The 27,193-nt window shown below is 45.2% G+C and overlaps 1 protein-coding gene across 5 annotated transcripts in view; it reads right to left on the bottom strand.

Moving 5' to 3' along the window:
* The window catches only part of DGKB (diacylglycerol kinase beta), a 438,667-nt gene that overhangs the window by 210,532 nt on the left and 200,942 nt on the right, over positions 1-27,193 (bottom strand). For all 5 annotated transcript variants that reach the window (XM_083186797.1, XM_083186798.1, XM_083186799.1 and 2 more), the window contains exons 16-19: positions 26,293-26,367; positions 24,961-25,046; positions 22,095-22,184; positions 19,024-19,184 (exon numbers count right to left, since the gene is read on the bottom strand). In XM_083186797.1, the coding sequence (XP_083042923.1) occupies positions 19,024-19,184; positions 22,095-22,184; positions 24,961-25,046; positions 26,293-26,367 (412 nt within the window). The remainder of the gene's footprint in view (positions 1-19,023; positions 19,185-22,094; positions 22,185-24,960; positions 25,047-26,292; positions 26,368-27,193) is intronic.

The following is a 27,193-nucleotide window of genomic DNA, read 5'->3' as shown; positions in this document are numbered from 1 at the left end:
ATATGGCAATGGCCGATACATGAAAAGGTTGACGTGAGTTTGTACAACTTTTTGGGGATATTTCATACTTTAATATCCACATGGACTCTGATTGTAACCTGTCCCAAAGCGAGTGTTGACACTGACATGTCGACCTTTCCAAGTCTCTACCTTTTCCACGTTGACCTGTTGCATCTGTTGACCTTTTGTGCATGTCAACCTTGTGCACGTTGATCTTTTGGTGTCAACCTAGACACTGGGGGGTAAATTTACTAAAATGGGAGTTCTATTGAAAATGGGTTTTTGCCCATAGCAACCAATCAGATTCTACTTCTTATTTATTTAGCACCATCTAGAAGATAATAGATAGAATCTGATTGGTTGCTAAGGGCAACATTCCATCTCAGTAAATTTACCCGGTCGATTGGTTGACTTCTATGGACAAAATGTCGACGCGTGAAAAGGTCGACATGCATTTGGTTGACATGGTGAAATAAATGTCAACGGGAACAATAGGTCAACTGGGAAAAAGGTAGACGTGAAAAATGTCAACATTCGATTTTCACATTTTCCCAAAAAATTTTTACAAAAAAGTTTTTTTTTCCTAAACTTTGCTATCCAAGATGGCATAGAGCGAGGTTACAATAGTGTGCCCGAAGGGGGGGGCACTGTACACTTGTTGACTTATGTCGGCTTATGTTGACACAGACACACTCAAATAAAAAACCTTACGTCGAGCTTTTTCATGTCAACCTTTTCCACGCCAACTTATTGCTTGTGTCGACCCATTGACCATGTCGACCATTTTCACGTGTCAACCTTTTGCCTGTCTATCAATAGTGGTCAACCTTATTACTGTCAACCCTTTCATCCACACCCCTAATACCATACCTCCCAACAGTCCCGATTTCATCGGGACAGTCCCGATTGTCAGGGCCTGTCCCGCTGTCCCACCCGCGGGCGGCAGTGTCCCACGGTGTGGGGGGGCTGTTGGGAGTCCCCCCTGTCAGCTGCTAAGCAGCGGGGAATAAACGCTGTGCACAGCGTCTATTCCCGCAGCCAGGGGGCTGGGGGCATGGCCAGAGGCTCACAGAGCCTCTGGGTCATGCCCCCATAGCGGCAAAATGGGGGCGTGGCCTCTCGGGGAGCCGCGAGTATAGGCCACGCCCCCAAATTAGGCCACGCCCCCCAAAAATTTCGGCACGCCTCGGGCGCGCAGCAGCAGCGTCCCGCCTGCTGATCTGCGAAAGTTGGGAGGTATGTAATACTTATTTCAGTGTCATCGGCTGATGCAGCTACGGCTATGTACACTGTACTTGTTCTATATCGTCTGATACTGGGACTCACCGTGTTATTGTGCAGATGAATGTATGTTCTAATTGTGAAAGTGAAAGACTTTTACATAAGACGAATAGCTCGAAAAATATTCCTCCAAAAGCTCCAGCCTCAATTGAAAACTAAAAAAATCCATATCGCTATTCCCCACGCAGTAATATCTTCCCAGACAAAGGAAGGTTTTCATTCATGCATTATTTGTTATTAATACACTGTCTCCGAAACAGGAAGCGTTTTGCGCTGGAGATTTGTGAGCAAATGACATAGATTACTAAGGACAGCTACAACGTGCATGCATGCCTTATTCACCGCGCCGCAGCAACAACAATATTATTTTAGCATTAATCTTAACCTGTGTGATGCCGTAATTCGACAAATCACTGGATTAAAAGGGAGATTTAACCTTAACCCATTCAAATATTTCCATTTTTGGTGAAATGTCTACTATTTTTTTTTTTTTTTGTGAATGAGATAAATGCTAGAGGTTGCTCAGCGCACACTGTTATATCCATCTGAAAGTCCGCCACACTCCAATCAAACAGTCGTTTCTGTTTCCAGCTGACTATTATAAAACGCTTTCATAAAAATACTTTTACTTTTGTTATTCTAGTTATTTTTCTTTTGGAAATTAACCCTTTGGTTCGGTAGAACAAAACAGGTGGGCAAAGGGATTTTAATCCCGTTATAACCCCCAGAGTCTCCTCTTTCAAACTGTGTTCCCCATAGTAGTGTTTCTTAATTATTGCTGATCAGTGTTATTATCCAACAGAAAACCATGGGTTCCAGGCAGGGTCCCTTCTTTGAAATAATGTGGCCCCTTAGTCAGTGGCGTAACTACTGTAATGCAGCCCCAGCAGCCGCTTGGGGGAGCAAGCAGCAGCAGGGTCTGTGTGGGCGCCGGCACCCGTTCGATGCACTGACATGCTGCTGCCTGCCACAGCCTACTGACTGAGCACTGGAGGCGAGTCAGCCACAGTGCGGGTGCGGCCATGGCAGAGATGACAAATTCCCCCACTGATTCAATTGACTGTACACAGAGCTGGCTATTGGCTACTGTGTACAGGATGGGCAGGCGGATGGGCGTGCTAGGGTGGCCTGGGATGCGTCAGAGCCAAGGGAAGCAGTGTATGCTGATCTCTCTTCCTCTCTCCTGCTTCAGCTTCTCCGTTATGAATGTAATGTCATCAGGTCACATGCTGGGGAAAAATGATGGAGAGGAGCCTGGAGGGGGGGGGGGGGTCGCCACACACTTTTTGGCAGGGGGGAGCAAAATTTATAGTTACACCACTGCCCTTAGTACTTACTGAGTAGTGATCACCAGACAATGGGCCTCATTCAGATAGATCCCCGACAGATCTGCTGCATATGTCGCAATGTACAGATGTTCAGTTATTCCCATTTGCAAGACCAGTGCTACACATGTGTGTTGTCAGATGCCACTGTTCGGGGGGGCGACAATGGCTTTAGTTTCCCAAAAAACAGTGTTTACAAAGCCAAAAGCACACTGTTACTACAAGATTTACATTCAACCCCATATGGTTGAAATATCTGTAGAAATAAAGTAATAACAGGGTTGCCTACTTTTAAAGTCGGTAGAAGCATGGAGAGGAGACTGTCAGCAGCACTTCGGGGGGCCGGATGTAGATGTCATCAAGCCACGCCCCCAGTACAGCAAATTCTGCAATTTGATGGTCTTCGAGGAGGGGGCAGGGCTAAAAGACGCAATTTGCATGTTTAGCCCTGCCGCCTCCCCCGAAAAGCAGCGAATCACAGGAAATGAATGCTGCCACGGGGGAGATGTGGGGGTGCCACCAGTATCTGGGAGGGTTGCCCACCTTTTTGGGGGGCTGGGAGGGGGACCCAATTTTTTTTCAGGAGCTTCCTGGCCATTCTAGGAGGGAAGGCAACCCTGAGTAATAATACTGTAACTGAAATTCTACAATTATTGAGCAAGATTCAGTAAAACAAATAAGCAAGTCATTTTGTGTCTGGCCCGCCATGTTGCCATGAAAGGGGAACAAATACATTTACAGTATATTGGGCCAATAATCGTCAGGCCTGAGAATTTGCAGCCCTGCGAAAGGGTCTTTATCAGGCCCATTGTTTCTATGCAGGGTAAATACTGGCAGATTTTGCATGCAGCCATCAGATGTTAGACAGCTTTACACTGCAATATAAATTTCAGTTTGAACACATCCCACCCGAATCTAACTCTCTCTGCACACGTTATATCTGCCCCACCCATAGATGCCGATTTATGTTTTTGCTGGTGGGTGCTCAAGCCAAAAATATAGGGGAGTGGCTTCATGGGGAAGAGGCGTGGCCACAAAATAATACCAATTCATATTACGCAGCACAGTTGTCTCCAATATTCAACTAACAGCAGCCGCTCTGGTTTTATAAATGGCCAGCTATTATTTTGGGTCTAGTAGAGCAACGTGCACTGGCTTTACTGACCTTACTCACATGAGACTGTCAGCTCATGGCCATGCAGGCACCCCATGAAGAAACTAGAAGCTGACAGGACAGTCAGATGCCCGTCCCGCTCCTGCCAGCCTACTCCGCTCCTCTTGCTGGGGTGAGCAAGCGGCCTCCTTGCACTGTGCTGCAGCAGCTGCCCCAGGCTGAGACGGATGCCGACAGTGTGTGATCGTGCAGTGGACGGAGAGGGAGGTTGGCGCTGGCGCCTGGTGGCTGTGCGTGAGGTCACGCAAGAGTGCACAGGGTGTTGTGGGGATTGGGTTGCTATGCTTATCGGCGTGCAGGACGGAAGTGTGCTGTATTATATAGCAGGTATGAGTAGTAAAAACTGTGGCCCAGCAGCACAACTCGGGCCCCCCCCCGTGGGTGCTCATCAATTTCTGTGTGGTGCTCAAGCTCTTGAGCACCCACAGAATCGGCGCCTATGGCCCCACCTGCAGTGCAGCATGATTTTGTCCATTTGAACCTTCTTGCTTTGTTAAAAAAGCTGAAATAGGCCCACAGTGAGAACAGAAACAATCCACACCAGACGCACTGTACTGGAGCAGCTGGAAATCACAGGGACTCCGCTTTACTCCATTGTACACTCTGGCATTGTGCCAAAGTCTAATGTGCACGCAAAGGCCTCGAGGAACATGGCCCCTGCTCCGCCCAGGACATATCTTTTGCACATGCGTGAGTCACCAGAAAATGGCCCTGGGAGCCATTTTCCCAGTGATTTTTGATGCGTGCTGCTGGCGCCAGGCCAACAGATAGGCGAGTATGATTAAGTGGGTGCAGTGTGTGGGCCCCCCCTGAACCCAGGGGCCCTAGTGCACCACACACCTTGCACCCATTATAAATATGTCAGTGGAGACTGGGTAAGATGAAGGACAGAGTAGCATCTGCTGAACAATGCATGCAAACTCTACTAACATGTCCAGTAGGGTCCAGAGTTTCAGAGAGCTCCCAGACTCCTGAAAGAGTAGTACAGACTCCTGGGGTTTGGGTTGAGGGGTTGAGATGATGTCCATTATCATGGCCTCACCCATGAAATGAAGAAAACTGCAACTTTGACCAGCAGGGGGCGGTATCACAATAATGCAATTACAGCTCTGTGCCCCTCCACACCTCGGACATGGTTGCCTACTCTGGGACTCTTCAGGAGGGGGCCTGGTAAAGTCAGAGTGGAGAAGGGCAAATAAGTTGTGCATAGTGACCAATCAGCTTTGAGGTAACATTTATCAAGTACATTCTAAAAAACGATAAGTAGGGAGACATAGGTGCCCTCTTGGGAGCAGGAGCCCAGCCGCAGATGACTCCATTGCCTCCCAGAGTTACGCCTCTGTAAATAGGAGCTGATAGGTTGTTAGGGGTAACCTCTCTACTGATCCACTTTTCCACTGTTTGATACATGTGCCCCTATTTGTCCCCTTATTGATGGATCAACCCCTAATAACCCCTTAAGTCTCAAGAATACCCATTCTTCCCCCACCATATCCAGTCCTCTCGCGCACACCACCCAATAGTCACCTGCCTTTAATTCCTCCATTGCTCCGTACCTCCCGACCTGTAGATATATCTTTCTCCTGCCCGTCTCGCTCTTATTCGGCTGTTTCCCCGAGCTACTGCTGCTCGTACATTTTCATAAACCAGTGGAAACTCAGCCGACACTTTCTGTAGATGAACAATTCTTACATTTATGACTTGTACAGTAAAAGACGGTGCCGTGCCCTTAGAATGGGACAGCTGGCGTGACACGCCGCCTTTCAAAGCATAATGAAGCCCCACAGCTGCCGGCTCAATCAGCTGGGTTTTAGATCGACACTGAATACACGTTACCTACTATCTTCTTCACAAAATCCATTATAATGAGTTCTAGCAGTCTGAAAGTGGAGAAATTTATCGTTTGGATAACAGCATCAACCATTTTAAAAATAAAGAATTGGGAACATCTGGGGAATGCGGATTTCTTTACGATTGTATATTCAACATGAATACATATTTTGGAAAATATATGCTGGAATAATATCTAATTAAATGTATAGTTTTCTTCCACCAATAATAGTTACGAGAAAAGGAGAAGCGAGACAAATGAAGACAGAGAGGGTTGTTTGTAAAAGCAGAAGGATGCGATTTGCAGGGCAAGTACTCCAGGCACCTGCATTTTTGTGTGCGCCCATCACTTCATGTGGCATGGCCCGCTCAATGCCAACTGGCCGCAGTATTACTGCAAAGTTTTCAAATACAAAGAGGAGATTTCGGATGAGTCTTAGGGGTGTATTCAATATGGGATTCCGATTGTCGGAATGTCCTGACAGTTAGAATCCCGGACCGTTTTTGTCCGAGTTGACGGTAACTCGACAGTCGGAATTCAAAGTTCCGACTGTCGAGTGTCAGAAAGTCTGAGGATCGGTGAAAATGGCTGTGGATTGTCGAAAAATTGGAACTCATGAATTCCCAAATCTGCGTCCTTTTCCGCCAAAACACATCCGACATTAAAAAAAGATGGATCTGACTTCCTTCAATGCTGTCGGTAATGGAAGCATTGAATAGGCAAGTGCTGCTACTTCCACCAATTAAATACCCCCCTAAAGCTGGCCATTCACTAAAGCAGCTTCTCCAAGTGGATAAGTCGCCCACGATCCCCTCTTGAGCCGCCTGGGGCCTTCCCAGGCAGCAGGATTGCATGCGATATATCATATGCGGTCCTTTTGCAAACAATATATATCGCATTCCATCCCAGCCAAGCCTGCCTGTCTTGGCCGTGCTCCAACACTTTGCGCCTCCTGCTGCTCCTGCTGGTGGTGGTGCTTCACTTGACCGTGCACCTGCTGGCAATTGCATGTGATTTTGACTATTTTTTGCGCTTGATAGTCATAATCGCATAAAATATTGGCACCTTAAGGAATGTAAAGCTGAGAGGTCACTTTTGCAGGTTGCTCAGTTAGAAGCTCATTCTGCATCCCTTTCCCTAAATAGCAAGTGAAACAAATTTAGGCCTTTTAGCGTAGCTCAATTTAAGTTGGACAGGTCTTTGCCGGATCTCGCTTTATATATAGTGGGCATTTCAGGGTGCGAACTGTGTGGCGACAATGAGATCACACAGAACTGTTCTGATTTATGGGGATGCCAGGAGAATGTTGTGGGCACACAGCTATACTTCTATTCTATTCTGAGTGGTGCATACGGGGTACGAAAGCCTGTTCCTGGTTAATGTCTTCCTCCTAGCATGGGGCAAGTGGAATTGGTGACAGTAAAGGTGACAAGTATGACTGTAGATGGACAATTTGTGGGCAGAGCTTACCCACTTAAAGCCATACATTAGCCCTACAGAAACGCACAATAGCATAAGGTAGTAAATCAGGCTTCAAGTGCGTCATGCAAACACCGACACGTTACCTTCATCTCAGAATGTTTCTGGTCTGGCAGTTCCTCAGATCATATTTTAGGTAGACTGTGAACATGACTTTACAAATTAATGGATCCTAGGCCTCTCTTGGGGCCTCTGGCTTTCCATAGAAGTACAGCCATGATTCCAAAATGGTGCGGCCATGACCACTTCAACAATGACTTGGAATAATAGAGATTAATCTTCCTAATGGGGTGTGACCATGCTCACCGTTTATGTGGACACTCCCCCTTTGTATCAACGCCCAACATTTATATTGGTAGCCATGAGTTCCAGAACAGACACATGTTTATTCCAGTCACCCCACCCCAATTGGGCCACCTAGAAATGGCCTTGGTAAGACTTTCTGTTCAGCAAGGTGGAACTAAGAGTTAATATTAAAATCAATCAAAAGATACCAGTCATCTGTCTATCCAGAATATGAAATAAGTCCAATAATTAAATATGTCTGAGGCTTAGCAGCAGATAGGAAAATGGACAGGGTAGACGGGCCAGTTGGCTCCTTTCTTCTGTCGTATTCTATGTTTCTACGTTGACCTTTCCGACAACACACAAATGTATTTTACTTTATGTTGCAAAAATAGCAATGACTACGGACTAATGCATAGTGTGTAATTTGGCTACAGCCATTAAATCTAGCTTAGTAGGCAATTTGTTCTCCTTATTCTACGAGAATCACTATTTTGCAACAGTGGCATGAGTTTTAAATGTTAAATGAAAGAAATTCTACTTTTTTATTGATTTTAGGGAACAAAAAAAAAAGAAAAGATGATACCGCGGGCGCAAGGAAAAGATATTAGAGAGTGATAGACGTCTGAATACTTTATGGTGGTGATGGCTATCTATTACTAATGTCTTAGAGTAAACGTATACTCAATTTACGATGAACGTACAACTTTTAGTCTATTGCTATACTTATGCAAGGCTTTACTGGTATCCACATTGCCTGTATTTATTATTTAATAAGTTACACTATCAACTTGTTCTCATTGTTTGGTCGTCCACATCAGCTGGAGCCATGTGAGGTCATTAGCATACCTCCCAACTGTCCCGATGACAGAGGAAGAGTCCCTCTAGTTGGACATTGTCCCACCCGCTGGTCAAAGTGTCCCGCAGGAGATGGGGTAGGGGGCTGGACAGTTGTGGCAGCCGGTGATAACTTAATAGATGCAGAGTATCTACCAGTACAATGAGAGGTGCTGGCAGCTGCCAAGCTGTTTGGAGAGCACTGGGGATGCCTGGAAACGCCCCCAAAATGATTTTCCATCACTCATTTTGATTATTTATGGTAGAATCCCCAAGCTTCTAAGGATACATCCATGGATGGGGTTTACACTGTCGCTTGAACCAGGTTTCCACCTCCAGCTGCAGCTTCTTCTTTCTTTATCTGTTTAAATCATTGCATTTTATGTCTTTCATAGTCCTTCTCTGGCATTGACTAAAGTCATCTCATATTCTATTCCTTTGCTATCTCATTCCTGGTATGCTGGCTCCCGAGCGGATATTCTTTTCAAACAAGTCCTGGTTCAACTGGATGTATACTGGATGTGTATTTTATATAAAATATTATGCATATACTGTATATGTAGACACCCATTAGTCATAGCATTAAAAGCATCCACATAATATTGTGTAGATCCTTCTGGTGCCACTAAAACAGTTTTGACCTGTTTGGGCATAGACTCTATAAGACCTGTGAAGGTTCCCTGTGGTATCTGGCACCAAGACGTTAAAGGAGATCCTTTAAGGCCTGTACATTTTGAGGTGGGGCCTCCATGGCTCATACATAATTTTCCATTATGTATGAGCCAAGGAACTCTTTGTCATGTTCCTCAAACAATTTCAGAAAATGTTGCTGTCCATTTAAATGTGTTAGACTGTGACTTCTGTCTCCGGTTTACCGGTTGTCCTTCTATGGACCCCTATTGGTAGGTACTAACCACTGAAAACCGGGAAAATCCCAGAAAACCTTTCATTTTGGAGATGCTCTGACCCAGTTGTCAAGCCATCACAATTTTGCCCTTGTCAAAGTCCTTCAATTCTTTACACTTGCCCATTTTTCTTGTTTTTAACACATTAACCATGAGAAATAACTGTTCATATGCTGCCAAATATATCTACTCCTTACCGGTACACTGTACATTGTCATGGGCAATGCGCCCATTCTTGGTGTTATCTCTTAACTATATGATCATTACATCCAGTGGCAGCTCCAGAGGTGTGGTTGCAGTACAGTCCAAAAATCGAATAGAGGAACCACATCACCACTTCCACTCTGGGAGAGAGCAGTCAGCTCGTCAATACAGAGGGCGGGGCAGGTGGGCATGATGCAATAGGAGGCGGAGCTCACTGGAGGAGGCTGTGTGGGAGGCATGGCAATAGCGATTGTGTCATTGTGGTCACACCATCTGCTTTTCATTGCTGATATTACATCTGGTGCCCATGGAGAGACTGCGGAGATTGTGGTGGATTGCCTACCCTTCGAGGGGGTCCTATATGGGATCCCGGTGGTCAGATCCCAGTGGTCAAAATACAGATGCCGGGATCCCGACCACCACAATCCGACAGGGGGGGCGAGCGCAACGCTGCCCCTTGTGGGCTTGGTGCCTCGCTGCGCTCAGCACACTGATTTATTCTCCCTCTATAGGTGTCGTGGGCACTCACAGTGGAAAAATATGTCAGAATTGTGGCAGTTGGGATCCCGGCGACTGTATTTCGTCCGCCGGGATTCTGACCGCTGGGATTTTGACCGCATCCCCTTCGAGGAGCTGGAGGGAAACCAGCCATTCCAGGAGGGTAGGCAAGTAAGAGAAACTTTGCCGTATTGCATGCATGCAGCTATAGGTCAAACAGTGCAGCATACGGTATCAACATGGCACATGATTAATCCTCATAATAACAGAGGCAGGTATCAACTGTGAGGCCAATAAATGCAAGTGACCGGTTCCCGAGCAGCAATGGAGCTGAAGCGGTTAATGGAGCGGTCACAAATTCACTAATGCTCAGTAAGTATCCGAGAACAGAAGAGCTCATCGTAGACAGAGAACTGAATGACATACGCAGTAACAGAGATGCTATTAATGATTTTCTATTAATGTTTAATAATGCAGAGTGATTAAGACACTATCTACATTTTATTATCCTATATTCCAACACTGGCTGAATGGGCTGGATCCCTTATCTGCGCTATATTTCATTACGAACAAATGTAAAACGTACATTTTCTCATTTATATTAGATATGATAATAATTACACAAGATTACAGTACATTTCCTCCCATGTGCTTCTTCTTTTCCAATACTTATCATGCCAACTGCCACCTAGAATTCTTTTATTTCAAATGACATTGCAATATATTATAGCTGCGAAATGGTCTAACGGCCTACAGGAGACTAGAAGTTGTAGCTTTACAGTCGGCGTCTGGTCCTCTTGGTTTTACTATTACAGTAAAAAAAAAAAAAAACGATTACAGTTCTGTTTGACTCGCTAACAGCGAAAATTTGCCGCTTATCGAGCCATTTAATGGGGCTCGCCACCCGCTTAATACCCGCCCCCGACGCCATTTTCCCTCGCAACAATGGGAGGGGTTGCATACATCTCAACTTTCTGCCTCTTAGAAGAGGGACACAGGCGTGCGCCAAAAATTGTTGGAGATTTCTTGGTTTAGGAGAATTGAATGTCCATAAAGTCCAGACTGTATATTGGGCTCAACACATTTCCCTGGGATCAACCTCTCATCATTCAATTCTCCTGAACCAAGAAATCTCCAGAATTTATATCCAGAAGTATATCCGAGGCGGCGACAGACTTGCACAGTTATCCAGGTGTACCTACACCCACTCAAGAGGAATTGGTAAAAATATAATTTTTGCCAAGCTCATTTCATTTTGACATATTTAGCAAAAATGTTCGTCTGATGTAACTTTCCCAATGTAAGTGGTCTCTGTTTTAAAATATTATTTGCAACCCTTTCCGATATTATCACATTATTGAACAATTTTCCCCCAATCTACAAGGTTTCACAGAGCCGATCTTTGCTCTTCTAAAAGTTTTTGTAGCTCTCTTACAAAAATGTTTTATTGAAACTCAAAAGCAAAGGAACTCGAATGACCTGTGTCTTTTAACCACTCATACTAACTGCAGCGTAACTATGCAACTATGTGTATTACTATAAGTCGCTGTGTCTAACAATGACAATGACGGAACCTTGGAAACACAAGCTAGAGAGCTAGAGATTCATTTGCCTGTGGTTTCGGTTGATAGATCTGCAGGGGATCTTTTACTAAGATGGAAGTTACATTGAAGATTGGATGTTGCTATGGGCAACCAGTCAGATTATATCTGTTATCTTCTAGAAGGTGCGAAATTAATAGGAAGTCAATTCTGACTGGTTGCTATGGGCAACAACCCGTCTTCAATAGAACTCCTATCTTAGTAGATTTACCCCACAGTGTCTAGATAGACTGTCAGTAGGTCTACCCCAAAATGTTGACATGCAGTAGGTCGGCAGGGTCAAAATGTTGACATGCAATAGGTTGATAGGGTCCAAAAGAGGACTTGGTCAAAAGGTCAACTTGAAAAAGGTGAACACATGAACAGGTTGACATGAATTATTATTATTTTTTTTTTACCTTTTCTTACTTCCCCATCCACATGGAATACAAGTGAAAATGGTAAAGTGTGCCGAGTGTAATGAGGCACCAGACCCGAAACATGGTGAGGGTACGTATTACATTAATGGGGGGGGGGGGTATGTAAACAGGTGTTGACATTAACACCCCAAATATTTGAAGTTGTTTCCAGTGTTCACCTTTTTTTATGTTGATCTTTTCCATGTTGACCTTTTGAACCTGTCAACCTAGACCAGAGGTGGCCAAATCGGTCCTCGCGATCTACTGTACCAATGGTCCATGTTTCCCAGATCACCTAGCTGGTGCACAGCTGTAGTCATTACTAACTGTCACATTCCCCAGACCACCTAGCTGGTGCACAGCTGTAGTCATTACTAACTGTCACATTCCCCAGACCACCTAGCTGGTGCACAGCTGTAGTCATTACTAACTGTCACATTCCCCAGACCACCGAGCTGGTGCACAGCTGTAGTCATTACTAACTGTCAAATTTCCCAGGTCATCTAGCTGGTGCACAGCTGTAGTCATTACTAACTGTCACATTTCCCAGGTCATCTAGCTGGTGCACAGCTGTAGTCATTACTAACTGTCACATTTCCCAGGTCATCTAGCTAGTGCACAGGTGTAGTCATTACTAACTGTCACATTTCCCAGGTCACCTAGCTGGTGCACAGCTGTAGTCATTACTAACTGTCACATTTCCCAGGTCATCTAGCTGGTGCACAGCTGTAGTCATTACTAACTGTCACATTTCCCAGGTCATCTAGCTAGTGCACAGGTGTAGTCATTACTAACTGTCACATTTCCCAGGTCACCTAGCTGGTGCACAGCTGTAGTCATTACTACAGTATGTTATGTTTGCCATCCTTGCTGGCGGGTCGCCAGAACGTACGCGCTGGCGACCCGCCAGCAGCCTCGCCAGCGAGGAGACTGAGACGCACGTGCGTCTCACGCGCACGCGCGTCTCAGTCTCCGTCGCTAGCACAACGGAAACCCTGTCCGTCTCCGCCTCAGGGAGACGGACAGGGTTAGGGGGGTTAGGGGGGGTGCGGGCAGGCGGCGGGGACCCCGGGTTACCGCCGGCAAGCCGGCGGGGACCCGGGGGAACGGATGGAAGCGCCGTCGGAAGGGGACGCGCGCGCCGCTCGTGCGCGCGCGTCCCCTTCTCACCATCGCCATGGCGCTGGCGGGGGATGGCGGCTGGCGACGCCAGCGCCATCCCCTGCAAAGATGGGACCTGACCCATCTGTAACTGTCAAATTTCCCAGATCACCTAGCTGGTGCACATGTGTAGTCATTACTAACTGTCACATTTCCCAGGTCACCTAGCTGGTGCACAGCTGTAGTCATTACTAACTGTCACATTTCCTAGGTCACCTAGCTGGTGCACAGCTGTAGTCATTACTAACTGTCACATTCCCCAGACCACCGAGCTGGTGCACAGCTGTAGTCGTTACTAACTGTCACATTTCCTAGACCACCTAGCTGGTGCACAGCTGTAGTCATTACTAACTGTCACGTTTCCCAGACTCCCTAGCTGGTGCACAGCTGTAGTCATTACTAACTGTCACATTTCCCAGACTCCCTAGCTGGTGCACAGCTGTAGTCATTACTAATTGTCACATTTTAAAGCCGGCTGCATTCATCACTGGCGTAACTATAGCACCGCAGCCCCTGCCACCGCGGGGGGGCGCTGTGCATATGGGGGCACCGGGGGCTGCGGTGCTATAGTTACACCACCCCCCCAATCCCCCGCAGGCTTACCTATTTCGCTGGTCCCGTCGGCTCCGTTCTTCTGCTGAGGACCACCACAAAATGGCCGCCCCAAGAACCAAAATGGTTCTCTGAAACTGTCTGCTGTATGGGGGCGGCCATTTTGTGGTGGTCCTCAGCAGAAGAACGGAGCCGCCGGGACCAGCGCGAAAGGTAAGGCTGCGGGGGATTGGGGGGGTTTGAATGGGCGGCGGGGGGGGCGCCCCCCCTAATGGCGGGGGGGCGCCCAAAACGTAGCTACGCCGCTGGCATTCATTACTACTATAGATCCGCAGGTGGCCTGACACATGAACTGTCAGGACAGGTTTTGCCACCCCTGATCTAGACACTCTCTAATAATCCACACCCATTTGCCTGTAGACACGGATAACATAAAGTAACACCAAGGTAAATATCAGTACTCTGTACAATGTGCAAGCAAATGGAAACATAGTCACACCATTTACTATACATTTGGAAAAATTAGCAAAACTGCAACTGAGTCTGAATTAGGCCCCAAGACCTTTAATTTGATATGATAGAAAAATGTCACTTATAAAAGTCATCATCTGCTATTACTATATAGATAAGAAAATGCCGTGCTAAATCTTGGATGGTTTTCTGTTTTGTTATACTGTATGAATGCTGATTATACAGCACACAAAGTATGACGCAAATAAAAATTCAATCAATAAAAACTTTATTATTCACAAAAGTCAGTGCAGATTCTTTGGAAATGCAGCTAGTATATCACTTGGACGGTGGGGCCCCTGCACGTATTTGCGTATGTGCAGACCCCAGGAGCAAATGGCTTCGTCGAGATTCATAATTGCCAAGCCATTCGCTCCATAGGAGGTGGACGGGGACATCGGGCGGCATCTAGGGAACCCTTAGCGGTTTATGGGTGTCCCCATGAAAATGATGGCCGTTCCTCTGGGAACGCAGATGGGCTGATGGCTGCTGGGGTTGGACAGCTGAAGTCACATGGCAACAGTGCCCACCCTGTCTTTGGCGAACACCAAAGGAAAAAAAATCAGTTCAGACTGTCTTTTATTTCCGAAGGCAGGAGCAATCATTTTATGGCGGGGACCAGGGTCGGATTAAGGGGGGCTCTGGGGGGGTCAGTACCCCTGGGCCTCCCTCTATCTATCCCTCCCACTGAGCATTGGAAGCCAAGGCACACTGACTGCACAAGTGTGCACTGCATTACTGGGAGTTGACTAAATCCCATGAAACTGCACAAGAGGTCAGAGGCTGAGAGGCTTGTGCTGAGCTCTGATTGGTGGAGCTCATTACATGCTTCTCAGGCCCATGGAGGGCAGCAGCAGTAGCGGCCTAGTCATGGGAGGGATTTTAATATATATATATATATATATATATATATTAATCCCCCCCCCCCTCCTGCAGTTACCCATTGACCAAGTTTATTCTGCCTTTACTCTGTGTTTTGACAGTGTAATATTCTCCAGTGCAGTTTGCGGCCGGTACAGTATAACAGTGGGAGGGGGCACCCTGTCTAAAGTGACCTGGGCCCTCTGTTGGCTTAATCCGGCCCTGGTGGCAACCATCAAATGATCTCTCCTGATAGTGGAGGGATGCGGGGGATGTGTTAGCGAACGCCGGGCCGGGCGGAGTTTCAGGGCTTGACAAGCAGCGGACGACCACTACTTAGCGAGCCCAGCTGAACCATGGCCAGTGGGAGAACAAGTTTGCCGTGTAAATCACAATAGTAAACTAACTCTCTAAATCATTAGTGTAAAAAAATAAAACTTTTCGGGGGAGGACAACAGTCTTCAGATATCAATAGTATTAATATTTAGGTCAAACAAGAGATAAAATAATGTGAAAAATTCAATTAATGTTCGAACGGTTTGGCCAATCTACATGTCGTTACTGAAGGAGAGATGTACATCCATTTAGGCATGAGAGAGTATATCCACTGGCCTATTTTTCAATTGGCTGTTAGCTTGGAAATATATCCCTACTTTCTCGTAATAAGAGATGAACAAAGACGAGCCATTTCAATATTTCCTTACAGAGTTTTTTAGCGAAATGTTAAGTAAGCTTTAAAAGCCAGGTTGTAATCTGCATAGCGAGACAGAATACAAAAATGAGAAGATAAAAATATTTTTCCGTATATAATTGGCATGTATCCTATGTCTATTAAGATGAAATATGGCGATGATGTGAGCTGAGGAATTGGGTCATAGGCTTCATATTTCCTTTTGAAAACCATTCTCTAGTGCAAATGAGACCTTGAGGTCCCATTTTGCATTTGACACTTTAATATGTTGTAACGGCGATATTAATATTACCCGTGCTTTTTTGTGCAAAACATGAGCGGTACATAGACGGGCAACTTTTTTTTTATTATCGGAGCAGGTGAGACGTATTCTCGTTAAATCTCACTTTGTATTTTCAAGGCCACAACTAGATTATTAAACTGAGCCGTGAACTTTTTAATGCAGTAATCGGACTAGCTGTCAAAGAGACAAACAGAGAATTCAACAAGATGACACATAGAATACAAACATAGAACGTTAACTGCACTAGAGTATAGGTATCTGTTTGTGCCATAAAGTTTTAGTTATAATAATATAATATAATAATAATAGTAGTAGTAATAGTAATAATTTTATTTATATAGTGCTCTTTCTCCAATAGGACTCAAGGCATGTGCTAACCCCGGCACCGAATGCATTCGGGGAATTGCACACTCACGGGCCGTTTGTTGCAGGGAGGGAGGGCAGGGCGTATGGAGTGGAAACGGGGCTGGACCATGGCAACTCCCACCGTTTTATGGGTGTCCCCATTAGGGTCAGTGCAAGGGGGGTGCGATGCGCCATGGCGAGGGTGATGCAGCTACGTCACTCCACAGGCGGGGGATCCGGCGGCGCCCCTCATTAACCTGTACAGTGGAAGCTTGGGCTGCATTCTGTACGAGTCGGACTGATGCCAATGTCCTTGCACAAAGCAGGGGAATAAGACGCTCAGCTGGGGGAGTCGCTGGGGTCAGCCTGCGCCAGCTGTCCATCTGCGGGGGGAGGGCGATGCGGTGGCGGCCGCCGAGTGGCTCGGGGGGAGAGAGGAGAGGAGTGACAGCCACTCACCACCATCGTGGGGGGTCCCTGCTCCCAACTACTGCCCCCAGTGGCCGGCGCCCTAGGCAAAGGCCTAAAGCTGCCTAGTGGTGACATTAAAACACTGGGCATTCCCATGGGTATGCAAGCGGGCCGATGTCTGCTTGCGGTGAGCAGTCGATGTCACAGGACGTCAGCGCCCGCCTCATCTTCAGCGATTTGCGGAGGAAATAAAAGTCAGTTTTGACTGACTTTTATTTCCAAAGGTAGGAGAAATCATTCGATAGTCGGAGACCATCGAATGATTTCTCCTTCTAGGGACCGCATGCGATGGGATGTATTGGCGAACGCACCCCCTCCCATGCTACCGAAGAGATTCGCTGGGCGTACTAACCAGAATCAGGCCCATATTGTGTACTTGTCATAAGAACACAGGGGAGGAGGTTATTTTGTGGACTGGAACAACACAAATTAAAACTGATCGCACAGCTGCGAATTTGAACATCGGGCGATTATCAATAGACTGCACATGCATATGGGCCGCAATTCGCATGCGCATCCTTGGCCGGTGATGAAGTCCTGGCAAAGTAATTGACAGGCAGTAGGTGCAGCAGGGGTGGTAAACGTCCATTTGATGGGAGTGCCAGAAAAAAACGCTGGGAGTGCCAGGGAAAATGCAGGCGTGCATAAGCGTCTTAGTGTGACGTCAGCTCCAGGCCAGATATGCCTGTAGTCATCGCAGCCACCAAGTAAGTCTCTGGGTACTCTGAGCTTGTGATGACCTGGTGCCCAGGGGAAAATTCGATGGTGAGAATGTTACAAAGGGTTTTGGACATATTCGCCACTGGCCACTGCAAATTCAATCAATTCTGAATTACCCCCAATGCCCATGAGACTGAAACCTTTCACTAGCAATGGGTGAGATCACTGAGGTATGAGGCTCTGTGTACAGGTGTATTTTAATTCCATACACTTTTATTTGGTGAACATGTGGATTTAAACTGTTTTATAATGGATTTAAAAATAAAACAGCTCTAATATCTAAAATCAGATAGATTGATAGATTTTATTTACTTACAGCATAGTTGCCTCCCCTCCTGCATTCTGCAGGAGACTCCCTGACATAGCAGCAATCTCCCTCTCTCCCACATTAGTCTAGCAATCTCCCTTATGTCACCTAGCCCACATTACACTGTTACATCATAGTTACCTCCCCTCCTGCATTCTGTAGGAGATTTCCTGACATAGCAGCAATCTCCCTCATTAGTCTAGCAATCTCCGTCATGTCACCTAGCCCACATTACACTTACATCATAGTTACCTCCCCTCCTGCATTCTGCAGGAGACTCCCTGACATAGCAGCAATCTCCCTCTCTCCCTCATTAGTCTAGCAATCTCCCTCATGTCACCTAGCCCACATTACACTGTTACATCATAGTTACCTCCCCTCCTGCATTCTGCAGGAGACTCCCTGAAATAGCAGCAATCTCCCTCTCTCCCTCATTAGTCTAGCAATCTCCCTCATTTTACCTAGCCCACATTACACTGTTACATTTTTTAGGAAAAAGGAATGAGAGACAGATACATTTACATTGAATCATCAGCTCCATTTCCCAGCACTTTAGCAAGTAGAGTATCTCTTATTAACTGCTTTGGTGCTCATCTATAAGTAGGCTCATATAGAAGTCATTTTAAATCATTCCTCTTAGGTGTAGCAGTACACACCCACGATTCTAGATACCTCGTTCATAAACTGTGTTTTAAATTTTTCCATATATGGAACTAGTCACACCCTTTGGCTGGAGCATGAGACGCCCCCTCAATGGGGCGCTGTGCAAAATTCTACTACCAGCTATAATCTCCCTGAAACTAGTTTTCAAAAGTAGGCAAGTATGACTTACAGTATATATTCATTTAGAGTTTGCTTACGGTGTACCAGCAGTGTGGATCCTTCCAGATAGCCACAGCTACATTATTGACACAAACTTAATAACTGAATAATTATTTTCCGCATATACTTAAGGCCTAACACTTAAGGAAACACATGCAGCAATTCACCACACATTATCACACATGCACCACAAATTATCCTTAATCATTATTGTGTGTACAAATTCATCTCTGGCGGACCAGTAATTATACTCCTGTTGGGGGAGGGAGGGGGTCTGTTGTATGCGCTACAGGTTTGTAGAGGGGAATCTCATGCACTGTAGGCCCAGGTCAGTGAAGGCGTGTCCATGAGGTTAGTGAAGGCGTGTCCGTGTGGTCAGTGAAGGCGTGTCCATGCACCTTTTAGGGGGCCTGCGCTGTGCACCCGAAGTACTATCCAAAGCACCAACACCCAATAAGTATAAATAATAAAATATTTCTCACCACTCCGATAGAAAAGTAATTGTTTACGATGGGGTAAGGCACTGGGTCTCCTTTTTCATCTTTATCATTTGGGATAACTTCAATTTTCCATCGGTCTAACTGGACTACTGTGCTGTTTTCTATGTCTTTGAGAAACTTCAGCAAGTTCTCTCCTTCATAACCTACAAGAGGGGGGAAATAAATCATAAATGTTACTTAGATATTCCCATATTTAGGGGTGAATTTACTAAGATTGGAGTTCTACTAGAGATTTATTTATTTATTAACAGTTTCTTATATAGCGCACACATATTCTGCAGCGCTGTACAGAGAATATTTGAACAGTCACATCAGTCCCTGCCCCAGTGGAGCTTACAATCTATATTCCCTACCACATGTACACACGCACACACAGACATTCTAGGGTTCATTTTGTTGGGAGCCAATTAGCCTACCAGTATATATTTGGATTGTGGGAGGAAACCGGAGTACCCGGAGGAGACCCACCCAAACAGGGGGAGAAAATACAAACTACGCACAGATATGGCCATGGTGGTAATCAAACCCATGACATCAGTGCTGTGAGGCAGTAATGCTAACTTCTAGAAGTCTAGATATCTAGATATGCTAGATATCTTCTATAAGGTGTTAAATAAATATAGAGGCAACATCCTATCGCAGACAGTGTAATGGTTATCATTGCTGCCTCACAACAATGCTAGATGATAGAATCTGATTGTTGCTATGGACAACATCCCATTTTTAACAGAACTGCCATCTTAGTGAATTTACCTCTTAGTATCTACCTATCCCCATCACTCCTGTCCAAGGTCTCCGAATGCCTCACGGCCATCTCAGCCTGGATGACCCAACGCTTCCTGAAACTAAACATGGCTAAAACTAAAATTCTAATCTTCCATCCCCCGAACATCCCCTCTTCTCCCACTATCTCCATCAGCATTGGTGAAACCGAGATCACCTCCACCGACCAAACGCACTGCCTCGGTGTCATCATTGACTTCTCCCTCTCTTTCACCCCCCACATTCATGCTCTCTCACAGTCTTGCCGCTTTCACCTCCGCAACATCTCGCGCATCAGACCATTCCTCTCCACTGACGCAACCAAAATTCTCATTCACTCTTTTGTCATCTCCTGCCTTGACAACTGCAACATCCTTCTCTCTGGGCTACCTCTCACCCACCTCGCACCTCTCCAATCCATTCTTAACGCTGCTGCTAGGCTCATCTTCCTCTCCCGCCGCTCTACCTCCGCCTCCCCCCTCTGTCTATCTCTTCACTGGCTCCCCATTCCTTTCCGAGTTTTCTTTAAACTCCTCACCACCACCTACAAGGCTCTCTCCTCCTCCACCGCTCCTTACCTCTCTTCACTGATCTCTATCCACACTCCCTCCCGTCCTCTTCGCTCCACTGCTGACCGCCGACTAACCTCTCACCTAATCACCTCCTCCTACTCCCGTGTCCAAGACTTCTCTCGCGCTGCCCCCCTGCACTGGAACAACCTCCCGCCACCCATCAGGCTTTCTGATTCCCTTACCTCCTTCAAGCATTCCCTCAAAACCCACTTTTTTCGACTAGCCTATCCCTCCTCCTAACCTCTTTTATCCTCCTATCCTGCCTCCGTTCCCCTCCGTTCCTACTTATCCTGTTGTTTTTCGTTCGTCCACCCACCTATTTTTAGTATGTTAACTCTTATGAGTAGGGTCCTCCTGCCTAATGTACTCACCCTACCTCTTTACCTCACCTGTCCTCCTGTCCTGTTCTTCCCTTCCTCTACTTCATCTTCAGTCTCCTCGACAATTTTGACACCTACTTCTGAACTGATGCTGATTTTATTTCTACCAGCTATACCCCTATTTATACTGTATTTTTCGACACACCCTGTACGTTACCTTGTAATTTGTTTTTTTTGTTTGCTATGTACGGCGCTGCGGACACTTTGCGGCGCCTTATAAATAAACGTACTACTACTACTACAGTACTGTATATAGGAGATTAGACTTCTGGACTTCAGATCTGGTCGCAGTACAAATTTGTTCTCAAAATGGGCAAAACCATGTGCACTGCAGGTGGGCCAGATGTAACATGTGCAAAGAGAGTTACATTTGGGTGGGGTGCGTTGAAACCTAAATCTAAATTGCAGTGTAAAAATAATAATTACTTGTGTATTATCACGGCGCCGGCTCCGCTCACCGTGCTTCGGGCTGACATGAATAGTGGTGGTGTGCTAAATCACATTGCATGCAAATCACATGCAAATTGTATGCAAATCACATGCGATTTGCATACAATGCAATCTGCCCGCACCGGTGCCGTGATAATACATCAAATAATGCAGCCAGTATTTACCCTGCACAGAAACAAAATAACTCACACAAAACTAACTCTCTCTGCCCCACCTGCAGTGCACATGGTTTTGCCCATTTTGAGAACAAATTTGTACTGCGATCAGATCTGAATAAGGGTCAATATCTGTTCAAAATGCCAGCCCCGCTCACAATAACTGTACATTCTGTACCAAAAAAAAAAAAAAAAAGTTTCCGTTGAAGGACAGAATGAATTCAATATATAGATTCTTGGAACTAAAATCATCAAACAACATCACAGAGAATCACTAGCAGAATCGGGTGCCAGACAGTTTCCCGACGTCAGGATCCCGACAGTCAAAACCCTGACACTCGGGGTCCCGACGGCCACCAGCTATTCTCCCTCATGGCGGTCCACGACCCCCATAGAGGGAGAATGGAATGAATGGAATTGGTGGCGAGCGCAGTGAGCCACCGTGCCTGCAGCGCGAGCCCGCAAGGGGCTTTGTTGCGCTTGCCCCGCTGTCTGAGTCAGGCCAGTCGGGATCCCGATGTTGGGCTAATGACTGTCGGGATCACGACTGTTGGGACCATATACCAAACCCGCAGAATCAGGGCTGCAATCACAGAGGGGAAGTAGGGAGCAGAGTATGACATAAGCAATCAGCAGGGAGAAAGTTGCCCGATTGTCCCAAAATACGTGCCGCTCCACTGACCAGCTCTGCCGTTTGAGCTAAACGATCAATTATTAAAATCAGTTTCTTTTACCTCCACCCCACCTCAAACATCGTGCCAGATCATTTCCAGTACCCAAAGGTAGGATAGCCACTGGCGGTTGCTTTGTCAAGTTGGCCTTATCTGTCGAAAACAAAGAAACACAATCACTCTAATTGTGTAATGAAAACGTGCACTACGTTTATTAAACACAAGAAAGAAACGTTTATTGTATCTCTTCTATATTTGTATACAATTATCTCAACACTAACAGAACCGGAGCCGTCTAAGCACCCAGACACATCGGTACACCACAATTATGTAGAGGTTACACAAGGGCTATATATAGTTGGCTTGTGTTCCTTGCCTGAATACCGATTTGTGATATATGTAGAAACCTTCCATGGATTGCACCAAATAGACTCAAGTTTGTTCATAATTCAATTGGGATATATTTCATTTCACTATCAACCTTATAAATGTAGATATTTGAGATTAAACAGAAGTTGTTGACATTATTATTTTTATTATATTTAATAACTAATATGGGGGGTTATTCAATGCTGGGCGATAATTCCGTTAATCCAAAATATCGGGCGGGAGTTATTCAATCCCGTCTGTTTTTTGGGCGCGACTCTTCAATGCAGATCTGACTTGTTTAAAAGTCAGATCTCCATTGTCGGAAACGGCTACTAAATTGTCGGATTATCTGCCATTTCAAATAAAGAGAACGCGGTTTCGCCGATCCAGGTCTTTTCTGACTTTCAGAATGACTGCGGAAAAACAGATGACCGGAAACGGCATTGTGTGGGTCAGTTGTACAGTCAACCTGTTCTTGTCAAAAATGGACAATAATTCTGACTTTTTAAACTATTTTCTGGGATTGAATACTCCCTATAACTAATATAACTAAAATACTAACGTACAGGTTGAGTATCCCTTATCCAAGAATCCGTTATCCAAATTATTCTGAAAACTATAGTCTCCAAAATTTACTTTTATTTAGTTTATTTTTTCGAAAAGCCTACTGGCTACATCTTTAACTGGCACTACTGGGGAATTAACATGTAACTGGCACTTCTGGGGGCATGATCTGTAACTGCCACTAAAAATGTGCACGGACATGATTGCTTAGCCATTCAAACTCAGTGTCTGAGATTGTACATAAACTTTGTTTCATGCACAAATAAAATATATTTGTGTGTATTTCATGTGTTTAATGTGTTTGTGCAACATAAATGCAAGATACTTCAAAATACTTAGTTCAAAAATAAAAATATTCCAAAATATGGAATAATCCATTATCCAAAATTCTTGTGGTCCAGAGCATTTTGGGTAAGGGATACTCAACCGGCAATATTATTGTTGTTCCTGTTATTTTTGCTCTTGCTCTCTGCAAAACAACTTGGAGGGGAAATATTATGAGGGCTATTCAATGTGAGGGTCACGGAAGTCGAGCTTGCTCGCCCTTCTCGGCAGAACGAGCCCAATAGCTTGTGATGTCGGGCTCGTTCTGCTCCTAAGGCGAGCTCAGGGAGGACAGAAACCTCCCGTGGAGCAGAAGGGCAAAACAGGGGAAGACAGCATTGAATAGGGCACGTCGGGCATCTCCTCGACGGGAGATGCTCGCCGGTGATTGAATATCCCCCTATATCTTGTGAGTTCAGGCTGTTAAAGGACTTTGTGGGAGTCCGTCCATATTTTTAAAGCGGCAATCATTCACACTGCAAAACTAACCTACAGTAGGTTTGCTCTGTAAATGATTGCTGTTTTAAAAATCCGGGCAGGCGCGCACAAAGGGTCTGATTCAGAGTGACAAGCAAAACCAAAAAGAGTGCAACTGGACAAAAACCGTATTGCGCTGCAAGTGAGGATGATATAATGTGCAGAAAGAGTTCAATTTATTACAGAGTGCAAGTGAGGCACTGAAGCATTGGCCCTTATTTTGATCGGCACGGTACGGCCCGCGTGCGGCCGTACCGCCGATGTTTTTTGTCTGCACATGCGCAGAGGTCATTCTGCGCATGTGCAGCCCCCTTCGCCGCAGACGGATTTCGTCCGCCGCAAAGGGGGCGTATAGGGGCGTGAGGGGCTTCAGCCCCTCATTTCCCTATGTGTACGCCCCGCGTTTCATGGGCGTTCCCATGAAAACGCGGGGCGTATGCATGGTAATGAGGGCATGACGCCCTCATTACCATGACATGGGGGCGGAAAGCTGACGTCGCCGGATGTCAGCTTTCAGCCCCCTTACAAGCTCCCACACGGACGATTGTCCGTGTGGTCTGAGCTTGCGGGAGCTGCCGCGGCGTGCGGGCCTGCCTTCGATGGTCGTCGACCATCGAAGGCAGGGGGCAGCTCCCACCATGGTGGAGGCGTAGCCTCCACCATTTTTGTGCGGATCGCCAGCCGTCCGTGTATGGACGGCCGTGGCGATCCGTCCGGTGGGCGGCCCTTGGTTTGTGCGGTCGGAGCCCCGTGTGCGGCTCTGACCGCACCAACCAGAATAAGGGCCCCGGTGATCAAAAAATTGACCAATTGAAATAGTTTATAATGGGTGTCATGCTGGATCTTGATCTGGCGCCTTTACCCTCTTTACAATTGGCCGGGCAAACTACCAAATAATTATGCAAAACTTTACCGCCAGCAAATGCCGGCTTCCTGTCAATCAGCTTGAGAACAGCTAGTGATCAAAAAGACACCGATTTTTATCGCTGTTTGACCTCGTGCATGCATGATATGATGTGATCAGGTCTTAATCCACCCAGTGTTTTCTATTGACCCTTTCGCCAGTGCCACATATTTCCTTTTTATATCATATTGTAGATGTTATATCATTCTTTAATATTGTCGTACAGATTTTTCTTATTAGTCATCTGACTATATAATATAATCGAAAGTACAATCCAATGCTGTTTCTTACCAATGCAATCTAAAATCCAGCCCACGGTTCCATCACCACCACAGGCTAGAACCTGGAAGTCTGGAACATCACGGAAAAAGTTCAACCTACGGAATGAAAAGTGTTTGTCATGCTTTGAATAGTAAAAAGTTCCAGTATTACAATGTTTGAAAATGGTGTAAAAGTCGATATTTTTAACTCAACGTCATTTCTGTGGGCATTGTATTTCAGTGGGCTTTCTGCTACCACTGAAATACAGTAAAGAGTATTTTCACAATTCTTCTTTTAATATCACCATCTCAGGAGAAATTCAATGAAAAATTAAAATAGCTCTTATTTAAATAAAGCATTTTCAGATATTTGCACAGGCTTGAACCATTGGCCAAACTATTCTGTTTTGGTGACACCTGGAAAATAACGGCTCAATGGACGTTTACTTTCGTTTCCGGATTAGACTACAAAAAAACTATATTTCGACATTTTGGTGTCAACATGTTAAATGCCAACATTATGACCATGTAAATATTTGTGAATTGGCGACATATTGTATTTCGACCCGAGGTCTTTGTTGATATTGACTGTCTATATATTAAGGATCTTTCGACATTCTAGTGCTGATATTTTGGATGTTGTCTTTTCAGACTATGGGGAGAACATCCCGACAGTCGGAATCCCAGGCCATTTCCAGTCCTCTTGACTGCAACATGACAGTCGGAATTCAATGTTCCATCTGTCGAGTCTCGGAAAGTCCAAGGTTTGGCGAAAAAAGGCAGCGGATTGTCGAAAAATGGCCGAGAATTTGACAATTCGCAGCCTTTTCTGACAAAACAGATCCGATTTGTTTTAAAGTCAGATCTGTTTTGACGGAAACTGCCTTCAATGCTGTCGGAAACGGCTTACGGCGGAAATAGCAACCGGTATTGAATACCCCCCCCTATGCAATTTTTAGCAACAAAAAAATCTGCACTTCTTCATCTAACTTTCAACATACCAAACTTTTTGAAAGGTCATTACGGATTACTGCGCTGTTAAAAAATCCTAAAATATCTGCCATAAATGTAGAATGCAGATATATAGTTAACATTCCATTCAGTGTTTAATTATGTCATTCATAAATGTTTCAAATGCACTTTGACGTGCACTGATAAATAGTTCAATCAGAACTTGCAAGAGGGGAAAAAATGATTTTGTTTTTAAATAACATAACTTAGTCTCACGTTGCGTTTGTTAAATTAGATTACAAATTTTAAATATTAATTTTTGCAGAAAAAAAAAGGAGAGCGATCACCTGCAGACATTTCGGAGCAAACAATGTAAGTAAATTTTAAATTATTCACAAGATTCATTTCTTACCCCGGCATCGGTCCAATCCCAGCAAGACTATAAACCTGTCTTGGATTTAAAAGGTACTGAAATTTGCTGTGTATCCTGCAGATAAAAAAAATAATAATAATGAACTAAAACAAACTACTAGCTTATGGAATGACAAAAAGAAACATATTGGCATTTTATGGAGCAATAAAGACATAATGCTCATTCTTTGTATATTTGTTAATCTCCGCTAATATAGAAAAAAAATATATATTTTTTTTTCATCCTTGATAAATAATTCATTAATGTGATGGAAATTGTAAGAGTGAAAAATGCTTTTCATAACGGTATAGTAAAATAAAACCGAACACTCCCTGTTGATTACATTCACGGTTCATATAGAAAATAATAAATTGTAAAAATTAGGATTATGACAAAAGTTGTGGAAGGGCAAACGTTGTGTCTGAGAAATAAATTAGGAGTAAATGTAAAAGTTATCGCAAAACAGACAAGTGAACGCAGGCAGCGCACATTGGGCCTAATTCAGTATGGATCGCTAATCAGAGAATTTGTATCCTGTTCAAATGTGAAACGGCTGTGCATCGGCAACATTGCATTGTGCGTGCGCAGCCTTAATTGGTGAATAAATATACGTACGCATAGCAGTCCAGTAGAAGTCAGTTTGATTGACAGAAAGCCAGCATTTATGGGCTGAGACATGGAGTGCCCATGAATTTTTTGGGTGGGTCTCTGAAGTCAGCAATGACCACTTCCAGCCTGATTCTTGTGCAGATTAGCGGAACCCTTCCATGTTAGTTGGTTCGGTTTTTGCCAATGGATCTGCCTATACATTGCTGTTTGCGCTGCATTCTCTATTTTGCAAGGGGTGGTTATTCTTTCTTTCTGAGAGTCGACTTTTTGATCGCAGGTATCTGCTTTTTCT

Source organism: Crinia signifera, chromosome 5 (genome assembly GCF_055691185.1).
Source record: "Crinia signifera chromosome 5, ASM5569118v1, whole genome shotgun sequence".
Taxonomy (NCBI): Eukaryota; Metazoa; Chordata; class Amphibia; order Anura; family Myobatrachidae; genus Crinia; species Crinia signifera.
This window is presented reverse-complemented; position numbering and strand designations above follow the sequence as displayed.